Source organism: Phascolarctos cinereus, unplaced genomic scaffold (genome assembly GCF_003287225.1).
Source record: "Phascolarctos cinereus isolate Bilbo 61053 unplaced genomic scaffold, phaCin_HiC Scaffold_4;HRSCAF=312, whole genome shotgun sequence".
Lineage (NCBI taxonomy): Eukaryota > Metazoa > Chordata > Mammalia > Diprotodontia > Phascolarctidae > Phascolarctos > Phascolarctos cinereus.
The window spans coordinates 461,926,612-461,943,537 of record NW_027555847.1 but is presented as its reverse complement, the minus strand read 5'-3'; the positions used below and the strand labels follow the sequence as shown (position 1 = coordinate 461,943,537).

General features: G+C 37.6%; 1 protein-coding gene across 1 annotated transcript in view; it reads right to left on the bottom strand.

Annotated features, from left to right (window-relative positions):
* The window catches only part of SLCO5A1 (solute carrier organic anion transporter family member 5A1), a 165,042-nt gene that overhangs the window by 93,405 nt on the left and 54,711 nt on the right, over positions 1-16,926 (bottom strand). The window contains 1 exon segment of the mRNA XM_021002071.2: positions 13,382-13,514. Coding sequence (XP_020857730.1) covers positions 13,382-13,514 — 133 coding nt within the window.

Sequence of the window (16,926 nt, the reverse complement as noted above, 5' to 3'; positions counted from 1 at the left end):
AGAATTTGTTTTTGTCTTCATATTCTCAGTGCTTAACACAGTGTCTGGCACAGAGTAGGTGCCTAATAAATGCTTGTTAATTGACTGAAGGTTTAAAATTAAGTCTAAGTCTACTAGAACTTCTTGGACAACTGGGAATCAAAAAAGGAATATTTTTTGAGACTAAGTTTTGCTATTTCATCCAGGCTGGAAATGCAGCAAGCACTCATGGGCCCAATATCACTGATGTCAACATACGAGCTTTGACCTGCTCCATTTCTGCCCTGAGCTGGTTTGCCCTTTAAGAAGCCTGGTTACCCCTTCCTGGAGGATCATCACAACAGTGACATAGTGTGGATCTCCAATAATCAGCTTCAGACCTAGTGTAGCTCAAAACTCTCAAACTCAAGCAATCCAACAACCTTAACCTCCCCTAGGAGCAGAGATTACAGGCATGCACCACCATGCCCGGCTCCAAAACTATGTCATTAAAACAACACTGTTGATAGTTAAGTTAAATTGCTGACATTTTTCATGTTGTGATTGGGCTCTATAGTCATAGATTTAACAAGGCTAAAAATGAACCAAGAGACACAAACACTTTAAAGAGTGTGAGGGGAAAATCGTCCTGTTTTGCTTCGGTATGAGGGAGGCTTCACTATACCTTCTTTCTTTCCCCTCTAGGTAATATAAGCTATTCATATGACCCCAAGAAAAGAATACCGGAAACACACACTCATAAGACATAGGCACATATGGCTAATTTTAACATATAAAACATATTATGTGCTCATGAAATGATTCTCACATAATCTAAAGAAGGCTCATTATGGAAATACAATTTTTGGCCAAAAAATTGAATTGGAGGTGTTTTTATATCATTTAATCAAATTAAGATAAAAACACAAAGCAATTTTTAAAAATATTTTACGATGGAGAAAATTTTCCCTTCTCTCATTTCAGCTGATAAAATAGTATCAGAGATTTGTATTAGAAAGAAGCCTGTAAAAGGCTTAAAATGATCTATTATGAAGACCAGAAACTTTTAAGTAGAAATATAGCAGTATTCACTTTCTAGACCCCAGGGGAAAAAAGGAAGTAAGATTCAAACACAATATCTGTAAAACATCTATAATATTGCAATAGGAATATGTGTGTGCATATGTGTAATCATAACATAAAAAAAAGAAAAGAAAAAGAAAATAGAGATTCCAAATGGAAATTCTAATTTCTAAGCCAAATAAAGCAACTTACATAAAATTTTAACAGTAATATTTAACAGTAACATCCTCAGCTTCCCACTTTGGAAGCTCACTGTGTTCATCTGCATTATGATTCATCACCTAATATTTTGATAAAAAGTAACAAAATCACTATGAACCAAATCAGCTTCCTCCCAGCCCAATATATTGTGGAGCTCTCGTAGCAAAGATCAGTCCCCTACCTACACTTGCTGAGCAATTTATCCCATTCATTTGTACTCATTACAATAAAGTCCAGTACTAACAGTGATAGCAGTAATAAAAGCAAGAAACATTTACCTCTGCTGCTCCCTCGGGAATTTTCCTACTTCTAGCTTTCGCGTGTAGCCAATGCCTGGTCTTTTCTCTCATATTTTACTCCTTCCACCATCAAAAGCTACCAAAAACTATGTGTCCACTCCAACCTCTCTTTCCCCAGATTCTTCAAGGATTAAGCATAATCTTCCCTAATTCCTTTATGTTTGGCTTTTGTAACACTACTTTCCTGGTCCTCCTATTTATCTGAGCTTTCCTTTTCTCTTTAACTCGTCCCAGGTGTACCATTTTCACTACCTAGTGATTTATTTTGACTGTGATTGACCTCACAGGTCAAGGTATTATGGATCTATGAATTTATTTTTAACAGATTTTATTGCCATTTGTTTTTATATAACCTAGATTTCCTCTAATCTCCCCTCCCTCTTCCTAAGGATGCAAAACAAAGATTTTTCAAGAAAAGAAAAATGGAATAAGAGAAAAAAATACATCCAAAAAAACCCTAGCCATCTATGCAATTTTCCCTACCTAGAGGCCCTCCCCCTCTGCAAAATTGTGGAGAAGGATGTCTTCACATATATTTTCTTTGGAGTGATGTATTAATTTCTACCAATAGAAATTACTTAAAACTAGTCTTCTTACATTACTCAGGAAATTGAGGACATTCTACATAAGCTCCTTAATCTATCATTCTCTTCATCTCAAAACTTCTTGACATCATCCCCCAACACACACACACACACACACACACACACACACACACACACACACACACACACACACACACTCCCTCTTCTCCTTTCCTTCAGTCTCTGACAATAAGTCATTCCTTCTCCTTGCCAAAGCCAACCCCAACCTCAATCAAGGCAATCTCAACCGTATTCTCTTCTCTTGAACCTTCAACTTCTTTTTCTTGCTAGTGGTTCCTTCCTGACTGTCTTCAAACATGCCCAAGTCTCTCCCATCCTTAAAGAAACTTCACTACACCATTTATTTCCTAAATCTCTCCTCCCTCTCAACCAATCTCCCAGAAAAAAAAGCTGTCTACATTGATTGCCTCTACTTTCTCTCCTCCCACTCCTCAACACTTGGCAATCTGGCTATTGACTTCACCATTCATCTTAAAACTGTTGTCTTCAAAGTTACTAATGATCATTGAACTGCCAAAGTTGGTGATCTTTTCTCAGTCCTGATCTTTCTCTCCTGCATTTGACACTGTTGACCACCCTTCTTCTACTACTTTTCCAAGCATTTCTTACTTTATTTTGCTGATTCAATAAGAATCATGCTCTTTAACCGTGGGATCCCCAAGGCTCCACTTGAGCCTTCTGTCTCTTATTTTCTCACTTGGTGACCTCATCCACTCCCATGAGTTTAATTATCATCTCTATGCAGATGATTCATAGATCTACATATCCAGCCCCAGACTCCCTTCTGAATTTCAGTGTCTGATATCCCCAGTTTATGTGCTGTTGAACATCTCAAATGGAATGTCCTGGAGCCATCTCAAATTCAAAATACTCCCATTTCTCCAAAGAGCTCCCACTATCTTCCTCTCCACAAAAATCCTCCCCTATTCTAAACTTTTCTCGTTCTGCTGAAGACACCACCATCCTTCCAATATCCCTACCTCATGTCTCTTCTCACTCCAGTCCATCCTTTGCACAATTGCCAAAGTGATTTTCCTTAAGTGTTCATCTCACCACGTTACACCTCTACTCAGTCAACTCCAGTGGCTTCTTATTGCCTCTAGGATAAAATGTGATCCAGTTTGCTCTCAAAACCCTTCACTACCTAATTGCCACTTCATTTTAAATTACTATCCCTCCAGCACTCTGTGATAGAACCAAACTGCCTTTCCATTCCTTACATCACATTCTATTCCCTTTCTCTGTGCCTTTACAATAGCTATTCCCTATACCTCAAATGCAAATGGATAGGTAGGTGACATAATGGATGGAGTGCTGGGCCTGGGGTCAGGAAGACCTGAGTGCAAATCCAGCCTCAGACATTTAGTAGCTGTGTAACCCCGGGCAGGTCACTTAACCCTGTTTGCCTCGGTTTCCTCAGCTGTAAAATGAGCTAGAGAAGGAAATAACAAACCACTCCAATATCTTTGCCAAGAAAACCCCAAATGGGGATCACAAAGAATTGAACATGACTGAACAACAAATGCATCAAATGTACTCCCTCCTCACTTCTACCTCATAGAATCATTCTCTTATTTTAAGAACTCTCAAACTCAAGCAATTCAACAGCCTCAACCTCCCCTAGCAGCAAGAGATTACACACATGCACCACCATGCTGACCTCTAAAACTATATTACTTTCTCAAGTAAGTTTTTCCTAACTCCCTTCCCCCAACTGCTAGTGCTTTCTTTCCCAAACTATCTTGTATTTAACTCTTTGTATTTATTCTATCCATACATACTTATATAGGATTACTCCAAAGAAGACCTAGGAGAAAGCACCTCCCCCTGCTCTTTTACAGGGGTGGCAGGGTCCACAGGTGGGGAAGATTGACTATAATGCTAATTTTTATATGTATTTTTTTCTTTTATTCCTCTTTTTCTTTTCTTTTTTTTTTTTGGAAAAATCTTTGTCATGGCTTTCTAGAAAGGGGATGGGAATCTGGATGACATAAAAACAAAAGATATGAATAGAATCTATTTTTTTAAAATTCATGTATCAGTAGCATTTGGACCTGTGAGGTCAATGGTAGTCAAAACAAATCACTGGTTGTTGAAAAAAGATCACCCAGGACTAAATGAAAGAGAAGGAATGCTCTGATCAAAGGAGTACTAGGAAAGTCACATTCCAGAAGCTAAACATATAGGTATTAAAAGCTGAACAACACATACATATATATGATATATACACATGCATATGTAATCATATGTATATATACACATATACATATATGTGCAAATATATGTGTATATGCATGTATATGTATATATACATAAATATGTATACTTTTTGTCTACCATTAGAATACAAGCTCTTTTAAAGTAAAGATTGTTTAATCCTTTGTGTTTGTATCCCCTGTGCCTATAATAGCATCTGACACATAGTAGGCATTTAATAAAGGCCTTGAAAGGCTTGACTGACAGTAGAGATGAGGCTAAGTAGTAGGTGGAACAAGCCTGTATTACTATTTTATTATTATTACTTACTATATGCTGAGACTGCAAGTGTGTCTCCCATATCGGGAGACTTTTAAGCAAAAGAAACTTTCCTATTAAAAATCATGTGGAGGAGGAGGAGAAGGAAGAATCTTATTGTAATTTGCATGTTAAGAGAGTTGAGTCCCTTTGATGCATAGTTGCGTATAGCCTTATAAATCTACTTCCCAAAATTGCAACCAAGTTTTTTCTTCTAATTTCTGTCATGGGTCTTGCTTTCTTACTCTAAGATAACAGAAGTTTCAGTCAAGTTCATACTCAGGATATTTCTTAGCATCTAAGCTGAACAAATGGACCATTTTGAGATAACACTACTTCCCAAAGTCAATGACTACACAACATTTTTAGGTTAAGCAAAGAAGAAGGCAACATGGGACAGTAGAAATATCACTCAATTTGAAACCAGAGGACTTGGGTTCAAATCCCAGCTCAACCACTTACTACTTGTGTGATCTTGGATATATCACTTAGTGTCTCTGGGTCTCAGTTTTCCTCAATCTGTAAAATGAGAGGATTGGACTAAATAACTTCCTTTCCAGCTCTTAATCTGTGATCCAATGAAATATATGAACTCATCAGTTTCTCTTGGGATAACAAGTGCCTATGTCTATGGCTGCTAAGAATCTGGAATATATGCCAAGGCCAAAGGCTAATCATGAGTGTGGAAACTCATGTACCATGAGTTAGGTTCATGCACCCTGGATACCTAGAAGACCGTCCATAAGCTCAGGCATATGTCACCAAACCAACTAGTGTTCTTAAATCTTGTTTTTTGGCGTGTTTTTTTTTCAGCCAAAAACACAGTTTATTAGAACATCTGTCATATTTGGCAGACTCTTAAGGAGTCTGAACATTAGTAAGCTAATTGGCTAGATTTCAAGAATCTAAGCAGTGGCTAGATTATAAGAGTCTAAGCAGTGGCTAGATTTTAGGAATATGAGCCAGTGTTCTTAAATCTTCAGGAACATTTGAAGAATAGCAATCTTATCAATAATGAGGTATTTCAGAATCAGAACTTTTTTGCAATATGAGCAGAAGTAATCTGGCCTCAAATCACATTCTGCCATGTGACCCTCACATGGATATTGGTACTTGTTTCAGCACTGAAAAAGCTGGTGTAGGACAAGAAGAAACTCTAAACACCCAGAGGAGTGTGCCCTTCACCTGGAACTACCAGAGAGGTCATGAATGCCTTCATATCCCCTAACACTAGCTATGCATCCAAGACCCAAGCCAGCTATAATTCAGCTCTCTCACAAATCATATTCTTCAAAAAATTTCAGTGGAACATATGTGAATTTTGTGTTGAATTTTGCCTTCACCTTTTGGTGACGCAAAGTAAGATTTACCACATAACAGATAATATGATATATTTTGTATACCTCAAAATGCTCTATAACTCTTAGCTTCTATTATTCCATGCTTAGTACAGAGTAAATGCCTAATAAATATTTTTATTAATTAACTATTCACTTAAAAACAAGTAGCTATTAAATGTCAGGAAATGGAGAGGAGGACTTGATCATTCCCCACCCCCAATCCTTGGAATTAGCCCCATGAACCTACAATACTCCTCAGTCTTACTACTTTCTCTTTTTAAGTTCTCCACCACCTAGTACCTTCCTACTTTATTGCATCGCCAGATAGTCATCCTTTCAATTCTCCAGCCAAACCATTCCCTCCTTCATATATGTTCAACATTTTCTTTTGTTAAACCTTGGCTTATACTGTCCCCTATACCTGGATACTCTATCCCCCAATCTGTTGAAATACACACCATTCTTCAAGGGCCAGCTCAAAAGCTCTAACTTCCATGAAATCTTCCATATTCTCCTCACACTCATAAATAGCCTTTTTTTCCTTAGATGTTGCATAGTGTTTTGTACCTTTCTAGTGAACTTATAAACTGTATAGTAAGCATTGTGTTATAGTAACTGCATGCATATTCTATAGTCATTGCATAGCTCTCTGTCCCATACACAATTCCACAAGGATAAGAACCATGTGTTCATTGTATTTTCATCTCCCCAGATGAAAAACAGTGCTTTGCACAGACTAGTCAAATAATAAATGATTGATGAAAGAAGTCTAGAACTGAAATCACTTGACCTAGATAGTAACAAAAGCACTGTCTTAGCCATAAAGCAAAATGTGCCATCAATGGAGCATCTCTAGTCCAATAAACCTGTTGAGTTTTCTTCCAACTGGCTTACTTGGTCCTGGATTCTACATAGAACAACTGAGGCATGAGAAGATGAAGGGAGAGGAAAAGGAACTATGGCACCAAGGAGCTAGAACCATATAGATTTAGGGATCCAAGGGACCCTCCAGGTTATCTATTCCAACCCCTTGATTTTATTGTTAAGGAAACTAGCCTAGAGTGGTTAAGTGACTTGTTTGAGGTCACATAGATAGTGAAGGGAAGGATGGATTTAAAATAGGGCCTCCAACAACAAAGCTAGTTTCCTCCCACTGTACCATGCTGCCTCTCAGTTGGGAGTGGGGTGATAGGGGAAAAAAAAGACAGAGATAAGTTTACTATTTTAAAATGGGCAGATTTCCTTTAGAATTTTAGTGAATTTTTTTCTTCTTTCATTTGTCTCCACTCTCGTCCCCAAAAAGGATTTGCTAGAATTCCAAATCTGGTTTCTGCTTTTCAAAAAACGAGTCAGAAGGTAATTATGTATTTCCTTCTCCCTTTTCAACTACAGATGTACTTCAAATAACTTGCAAATACAGGTGCCACTGTAACAGAGGGTAGTTCATGGTTTGGTTTTTTTTTTCCTCAGAAAGATTCATTCAATGATACCTCCCACATAACCTCAAAACCCTAACTCCTCTTCCGGACCTCACTTAAATTGACGTGAGGACATCCATCCACCCACCTGCAAACACAGTCTCATATTGCATGCCAATGAGACACTTAAATACCAAAAATATTTAACTTTCTATTTTGAAAATCCAATACAACACTTCCTGCCAAATACTTCATATCCTTTGTTCATTGGTGACTGGTCAGCGTTATTCATTTTAGATTAGCATTGCATGGGGATGTAATTTCTCTTAATTGCTCTGAAAAATGCCCATAATGGCCTTGTGAAGATGGGCATCACAACACAACAATGTTATTGATTATGATCAAATCCTAGCACATAAGTTTCTGATTCTCATTTGTATCCATTTGAAAAATATATACATTTAGTCACTCATTCAAGAACATTTTATTGGGGCAGCTAGGTGGTACAGTAGATAGAGCTCCAGCCCTGGAGTCAAGAGGACCTGAGTTCAAGTCCAGCCTCAGATATTTGAAACTTACTAGCTGTGTGACCCTGGGCAAGTCACTTAACCCCGATTGCCTCTCAAAAAAAACCCCAAACATTTTATTAAGTAAGCACTAACTATGTCTATGGAGCAGCTAGGTGGTAAAGTGGATAGAGCACTAAGCTTGGAATCAGGAAGACTCATCATCTTCATGAGTTCAAATCTGGCCTCAGACACAGTGGCTGCATGACCCTAGGCAAGTCACTTAATCCTGTTTGCCTCAGTTTCCTCATCTGTAAAAAGAGCTGGAAAAGGAAATAGCAGATCATTCCCATATCTTTGCCAAGAAAACCCCTAATGGGGTCATAAAGAGTCAGACACAAGTGAAATGACTGAACAACACCTCCTATGTCTATATCCCTTTGCTAGATGTTAGGAAGAACACAAAGAAAGTAAATTTTCCAAGCTGGAAAAAGAAAGAATAAATCCATGAAACTGCTAGAAAACAACTCCAGGGCAATGCAGAGGTTATCTAATTTTAAGCTGTGGTAGCCTAAAACTGCACTAAGACTTTTGGAACAAACAGTACAGTATAAGCAATTGTGTAATGGTGTTATCTACATTGTATAAGGTTTACATTAAAACCAGTAAAGGAACCAATTTTAAAATAAAAGAATTTATACATATCCACAAGAGTATTGTCATCTTCAAAGTAGTGACTTCAGAAGAATATACTCATTCCAATGATGCAACTCCTGTTCCAAAAATTTTTTTTTATTTTCTCTTTTTGGGATCTGGCCTTTGAACTGGTCTTGATATGGACCTTGAAGGGAGCCTAAGATTTAGGATGTATGTAGAAGAATAAACCGCCAAACTGCATGATTCTCCTTATATATTACTGGTCAGGAAGAGGTAGGACTAAATTGCTGAGGTCCATTTTTATGCTATGATTCTGTGACTAATACTTTTTTTATTTTTTTAGCATAATGTCTTCCAAACTAAAGTTACATCTTATAATAAGCTCTTATACCTCTACATTCTACACCTCCAGGCTCTTGGGTACCATGTTAAATTTTATCCTCTGCCCTTGAAGCTTCAAGATGATAAATGCCTAGTCCTCCCCTCTATCCAAAGATTTCCACTAAATTTCCACTGAATGATGATGATGATGATGATGATGATGATGATGATGATGATTTAAAATTTTACATTTTACAGCTCTCTACATTTTTAAGTATTTTTTTATTTAACTCATTTGATCCTCATAACAACCTTTGAAGTAAGCAAAGCAGGAATGGTTCTTCCTATTTTATATATGAGGAAACTGAGACTCAGGAAAGATAAGTAACTTGACCCAAGTCACTGAAAATGGTAAAACCAGAAATATAACCCAGACCTTATGACTCCTAGTCCATTTCTCCTTCCAAGGCTGCCACCTTACAAGTAACTATATTGTACATAGAATTTTAAAGAATAAATAAATTATTTACTCATGTAAAATTTACTCACATAAATATATGACTACATCTAGTTTGAGATATTCAATAGGAAATAGGTAATGCCAGGAACTAAAGCTCAAGGGAAAGACTGGAGGTATGTGCATGTACATGTACGTGTGCGTGTGCATGTACATGTGTCTGTAATGTCTGTGAATCATCTCCATAGCAATGATAATTAGACCCATGAGAGTTGATGAGGTTACCAAGAGAAAGAATGCAAAGGGAGAAGAGGACAGAATCTTGGGGAACATCCACAGTTAGAAAGTGTAATGGAGACTGAGGAAGGATCAGATAGTAGAAAGAAGTCAAATGAAGAGAGAGTAGTGTTAACCATCTGGAAAATTCATTCTCTGGTAATACTGGGTAAATAACGCTTTTTCTGAATATGTCCTAAATTAAAAAAAGAAAAAAGAGAGAAGACTGCCAGTGGTGCTAGCCAATTAGCAAATTAACTTATTAGGCTACCAGTTCCTTCACTAAAAGCCATCTCTAATACTCCATTGTGCAGTCAAGATGACTTTGAGCTCTCTAAGGTTCTGGCAATGTAATGCAAATTCTAACAGATCCTAACAGGCCAGCAAGACTGTGACTGCAGCCCAGTTACACAATGTGTGCCTGCCACCCAAGGAGCAGCCTTACTCAATTCAAAGAGCCTCATCACCAGAAGGTTGATCATCACCTGATAAATTATTTTTAGCCATAATAGTTCATGAAGACACTGTAGTGAGGCATAAAGGGACTGCTGTCTACATCAGTACAGGGAATACTGTTAACCTGATGAAATCCAGAAGTTTTTTTTAATATATTGAATTATGGGTTCACTGCAAACTCTAACCTTTTGGTTATCTGAACTAAAGTTTTCTGACTTTGTTGAAGCATAAATGCCTTTAGTGAACAATAATACGATTGGATTTCCAAAAGTGTGTTGAATTTTACCATTTGCATTTCATTTCTGGGACAAAAGTTCAGTCAATATTTTTGTACTGTCACTTGAAATCAATATATTTTTCATCCTTCACATTAGAACATTATTTCATTAATATGACAATAGTTCTTCCCTCATTCACCTATCAATTCTCTAGTTATAACATATACACAGAATCAAACAAAATGTTGTTTTATTTAAGTAATTTGTTTAATTGACAATAATAATTCATTGTACTTTAATGAAAATTTGGTACACCTAAATCAAGTATTAAAAAGAACTTGGCACACTTGAAGAAATACTTGTTTGAAAGGAATATGACCTCTTAGTTGATGGTGAAGAAAAAAATGGAGTGTTACGGGAAAGCTACAAGATTTCTGGAACTAAGCTAAGGAAAATATATCCATGAAAGCAAATCTCTAAAGAGACAGGATAAAAAACTAGTGAAACTTAAAGCAATATATCAAGTGTCTTCCAAAACCCTCAGACATTGAAAAGTAAGGACTGGAGAAAAAAAAAAGATGTCATTAAAATGAATAGGGCAATATAACACTCTAGCAACTGCCCCACTTTGTTTTTCCCTTTTTCTTAAAAAAAAAAGAAAGAAAATCTTAAACTTTCCTTTTGAAAAAATTCTGCTATGAGAAAACTGTCAGATCCATCAATATCTTGTCCAGCTCAGCACTGTTATCTCTCAAACATCACTCAGGTATAAGACCAGTATAATTGGCATGATCCCACACAAAACTACTAAAACAAATTTTAGAATCCAAAATCAAAAGAAGAACCCAACAAAAAGAGATATGATTCAATAAATAAGGCACAAAGACCAGAAACCACGTGACAGATACTGAGAGAGAGATACAGGTAGGTTTACCTAGACATCATGTTGCTTATGTATGTATGACTTTGTTTGCAATGCAAGTGACACATTTTTCAATAAATATATTTCAAAAAAAAAAAAAAGGAAATCAATGACCTGATGATGGTTGGGGCAGCAGCAGATGTGTTCAGATATGCTTCCACACAGCCAAAGATGTGATAGATCAATGTTATGCTTTGGGTTATACCTCACACATTATCAGTTGAGGGGCCAGGTTCCTCCTTCTGCCCCGACATTACTATTACTTCTAAAGCTCTGATGTGAAAAACCCTTTTCTATCACTAAATCCAACCCACACGCCAAACCATAGCCTGGACTCAATATCTCAGGGTCCATCATCCTGCCTGATACAGGTTGGCTCTGCTTAGACCTGGGCTTCCTTCTCTGGAGTCTCTCCCTCAAATAACTCGCCAGCCTCATCAGTCTGCTTGGAAATTCGCACACAGTCTTCACAGACCCCATTCTTAAACTCTGCTATTGGAGGTTTTGGGGAAGGTAGTGCTTTCCCTTCTCACAACCTTTTCAACTTCAGCCTTTTTTCTACATCTTACCCTGTCCTAAAGAAACTCCATTCCCTTCCCTACCAAATCTTAGCTGCAGGGGAAGTCCTAACTTCCCTCCTCCCCAATGTAAAATTTCTTAAAAGTCTAAACTCCTTGACACTGGGGATTATTTTAATTTATAACATTTGTTTCCCTCAGGTCCCAACGGCACAGTGCCAGCACATAGGAGGTGTTTCATAAATACCTATTCATTGATTAATTCTTTAGCAATGTAATTCTCACAATAATCTAATTGGGTAGAAGGGAGTGGGAGACCAAACCTGAAACCAAAAATTTTACTGTGAGTTTAAAAGATAAACCATCTTCCTGCCTTAACCTCCAGACTAACTCTAACTTCCTGTTTAAGCTAAGTCAGCAGCTAGACTTCTAAGAGTTTCCCCATATGTAAACACTGAGATAATACTTCTTGGACTTTAATAATGAGCATGGCTTTTTGTTACTGGGCTCTTTTATCTTCAAAGTGCATAGCTTACAAAAGAAGTGAAAATAAGAAGTGTTGTGCAGATTAATTAATTAATACTTGTAAAGTACTTTCAAGATAGAAAGTGTTAAATGTTACCATTCTAATAACTTCACAAGTGTCAGGTTAATATTCAGGTTATTATTCCACACAAAACAAGCATTTGTCCTTTATACAGTTTCTAACATAGTGTTTATCACAGATTTTTCTATTTTGTTCTTACTTTTCAATATGAAATGATTTTTGACTGACAAATGCCTGTTTTGTGACTAATAATAGACACATATCAGCTTTAGCATTTACAAAGTCCTTTACACTATCTCACTTGAGCCTCTCAACAATCCTATAAGTGCTGCAGATATTATTGTCCCCATTTTACAGATGGGGAAACTGAGCCTTGTAGAAGTTAAGTGACCTGCCTTAACACTTAATACACTTAATGAGTGTGAGAGGCAGGATCAGAGCTCTGGTCCAAATGCAAGAGCTTCTATGAAATGTTTATAAAGTTATAAACTCGGATGCTACTTGTTACAAACAACAATGAAACCCACCATTGTGTCTCACCTCCAGGCTTTCTATAAAACCTCAAAGGCCCTTGCAAAGCTACCACCTCCACTGGAGACTTGACTCTGTCAAGTCTTAAATGTTAGACTTGCTTAGGTCCCACAAGGTTTGGGCAAAGCTGGTCTTCACGGCTACTCCCTGCTTGTAAGCTGCCAACCTCTGGCATGGGGGAAGGAATAAAAGATTACTGGGGAAAAGCAGTCACAAGGAAGTTGATAATGGAAAAGTTTGGTAGAGAGTAACAGAGGGGAGACAATAAAGGAGGAACAGAAGATATTAAAGGGAGGTGGGACAGAGTATAAAGAGGCACAACAGGAAGATGGTGGGAGAGAGCCATGCAGGTGCAAATGCTGCCAAGTGATCCCACACCACTCCGCTCTTTAAGGACAAGCCCCCAATGCTACAGATCACTTGTGAGATATCACATCATGAGTGACATCACCAATCTGTCCATTTGGAGGGTTTTCCTGTGCAGTGCTGCAAGAGCACATGCAATCCCTCCTATCAGCATAACAGTGAATTGGGGGAAAAAAATTATTTCTTACCAGTTTCCAATGAAACGAGGGTCATTCTGGTCAAGATGAACGGGCATTCTGGGATCAACATAAAAACCAATAAGAACTCCACCTAATAAATATCCTGCTGCAGGACCAAGTGCTCCCATGACATACATGATGGCTGAGAAAATAGAAGGGGAAAATCATGAACTACAGCAATTTATTTTGTGAAAGTTTTGCTATTTCTCTAAGTCAGCCAAAATTACAGCAGACATATGTCACCATCAGAGTCCATGAGCCAGCAAAGGTCCTTCAATGACTGGCAGTCTGGAAGACTTTGACAGGTATTAATACTTCTTTTCTAAGTCTTATCCATTTATTTGGCTAATGGCTGCTATCCTCTTAGAAATCCTTAGGATATCAAAGGGGAAGGGGGTGGGGAGGGGGATAGCAATTAGTCTAAAAAATAAAAAGACGTCAACAAGGCATATTGACTACTTAGCCAAACCCAAAATCTATCATTTTGAAAATCTCAAAGGATAGTATCCAATAGTTTAATAAGTAGAGTATATAGCTAAGGATCCAAGTCCCAAAATAAGCACAATTTACTCATGGGCACTAGTCAGATCTTAATATGACACCTATGAAAGCATATGCTGAGCATGTGACCAGTGCTAATTCCTATGTGGTACAACACAGAGTAAGCTGGTTGCCTAGCTTTATTCCTAAACCCTCCAAGATTATCTGGTAACAGGTAAGCATTCAAAAGCAACAGAAAACAAAGACAAAGTGTAAGGAAGAAGGGAGACAGACACAAGTGGGGTGGTGAGAGAGAGAGAGAGAGAGAGAGAGAGAAACAGAGGTGGGGTAAAAGAACAAATACAGAGATAGAGAGAAAGAGAAACATTCAGAGACAAAAAATAAGTCACAAAGAAAGGATATATTGTCATCACAGTCTCCCATACAAATGGAAGACACAGAAGAGAATTGGGAAGAGCATGTCAGACACAGAGCCTAAAATCTCTCTCCACTTCAAAATCCCTAATACCTTACAAGCTATTTCAAAATCAAAGAAGTCCTCAAAAAGACATTTGCTTAATTGTTTATCATCAAATTATGCCTAAAAGAGATTACATCCCTAAAGGGGCTATGTTGTTGTTGTTGTTGTTTGCCCTTCCTTCTTGAAGAGGACCAATGACATCAGGAAGGTGATGTCTTGACTTGCAAGTGAACTAGATTTAAGTGAGCCACAGCTGTGCAAAGTCATCAGCCTCACTCTCTCCTCCAGGGTCATTGGAGTGCAGTGACAAGATATAGGTCAGGATGACTGAAGAGGATCTCAGATACAGCGGGAGACCTTGGACTTTTTAAGCTAAAGTCTTTCCCAGGTCTCAGTTTGTTTGAGGCAACAGTAAAGAGAATGAACTGCGAACAGTGGTCATACATTAACACAACATGAAAACAACTGGAAAGATCCCTTGCCCTACCAAAAAAGGAACAACAGTATCCTCTTCTTTTAGAAAGTAAAGACTTGTTTAAATCATCATTTAGGTTGAAGTGGTTTTATATCAACAAGTTTTTTAAAAGTTTGTTTAGCATGCTTTTTAAGTGTTATAATCAGGTTTAACCTTTTTTTCACTTATGGATTTAAAATATTAAATTCCTTGATGATCACAAAGAAACCTAGATAACCAATTCTTCCTCCACCTCCCCATGGCTTTTTTTTCCTTTTAAAATTCCTTTACATTTTAGGAACATTCTTAACTTAGAATATGGTATGGATTCTGATCAGAATTGTGTTTCATAATTAGGAACTCATTCATTCACAAACATTGTTAAGCATCTATTGTGTGCATAGCATTTTGGTAAATACTAGGGAGATACAAAGATAACTTAAAAAGATATCAAAGCTAACAAGCTAGACCAAAGATACCTTTAAATCCCTGAATCAACAAATTACTTTTCCTCTTTCCTGTAAGTAGTGTTATTCTTACAGTGAGGCGAATGAAAATGAGCAGAGTGACTCTGCATTTTCTTAAACATCTGCTTCTAAATAAGTGTTGACTAATATTATATCTCCAGTTACACATGCCTACAGTTGGCTAGGCAGCTCCATGGCACCTGTTCCCACTTCTTGCACTATTTCAAAAGAGAGAGAATCTTAAAGGAACATCTGATTGCACCAACCATGACTGAGCCATTAGACACTTGTCATTTTTAAACAGATGCCTAAGTGGTAGCGGAAGCAAAGCAGCAAGCATTTGATAGTCATTGTAGACATTTTTATAAAAATTTTTTAAAAAATCAAAGCAGGGGTTCAATAAATTCTTCCACCTCTTTTTTATTACCTGTTACATACCAGAAAGTTTGTTTTGTTTTTAATTACATAAACTCTTACATACAAAGAGATAGAGGACTGAACATGCTATTTTCACCAATATATGAAACTCCTTGGTGAAGAAACTCCCTCTAAAATTCAGGTCACTACATTCTCTGCAATTTAAAGTCTTAGATAGTGGTCTAGAGCACCTGAGATTAAATGATTTGCCGTAAGTCCCACAGACGGTATGTGTCAGGGGCAAGACTTGAATTCAGGTCTTTCTAGATCCAAGACTGGCACTCTACTCTGGAAAACATTTTTAAAAATCACTGGGCCCTGTTCTGATTCAGTATCCTAAAAAATACTTATTACATTAGAACAGTAACTCAGTAAAGTAAATGCAAGTCCCTCCAACACAAAGTCTTTCAGCAGTTCCCCTACTGGCTATACAATAAAGTCTATACTCCTGAGTCAGGAACTCAATAGGGCAATTTAAGTCCACAATTTGGACTTAAGCTACTGTTAAGAGAGCAGAGAGTGGTAGGAAAAGTATTGCACTAGGAGTCAGAAGACATCGGTTTGATTCCTTGCCCTGCTCTTTTTTTTGCTGTGTAACCCTGGGCAAATCATTTAATCTCTGTAGTTTCAGTTTCTCAATCTCCAAAATCTGTCTCCCTGTCAGGGTTGTTGTGAAGATCGTATCAGATTATGTATATGATATGATGAATTGTTATATGAACAACACTACACAGATGTAAAATAAGGAGGCAGTATGAGTTGGAGTATGGGCAGCTAGGTGGCTCAGTAGATAGAGTATCTGGCCCCGAGTCAGGAAGATCTGAGATTAAATCTGGCCACAGACAGACACCAGCTGTGTGACGCTGGGCAAGTCACTTAACTCTACTTGCCTCACTTCATCTATAAAATGAGATGGAGAAGGAAATGGCAAGGCACTTCAATATCTTTGCCAAGAAAACCCCAAATGGGTTCATGGAGAGTTGGACCTGACTAACAACAAGATCTGGAGCGGTATTTCTTAACTCAAACTTTTTGTTGTTCTAGTCATTTTTTTAAGTTGTGTCTAGCTCTTTGTAACCTCATTTGGGGTTTTCTTGGCAAAGATACTGGAGTGGTTTGACATTTTCTCCTCCAGCTCATTTTATAGATGATGAAACTGAGGCAAACAGGATTAAATGACTTGCCACATAGCTAGTAAGCATCTGAAGCTGGATTTGAACTCAGGAAGATGAGTGTTCCTGACTCCAGGCCCAGC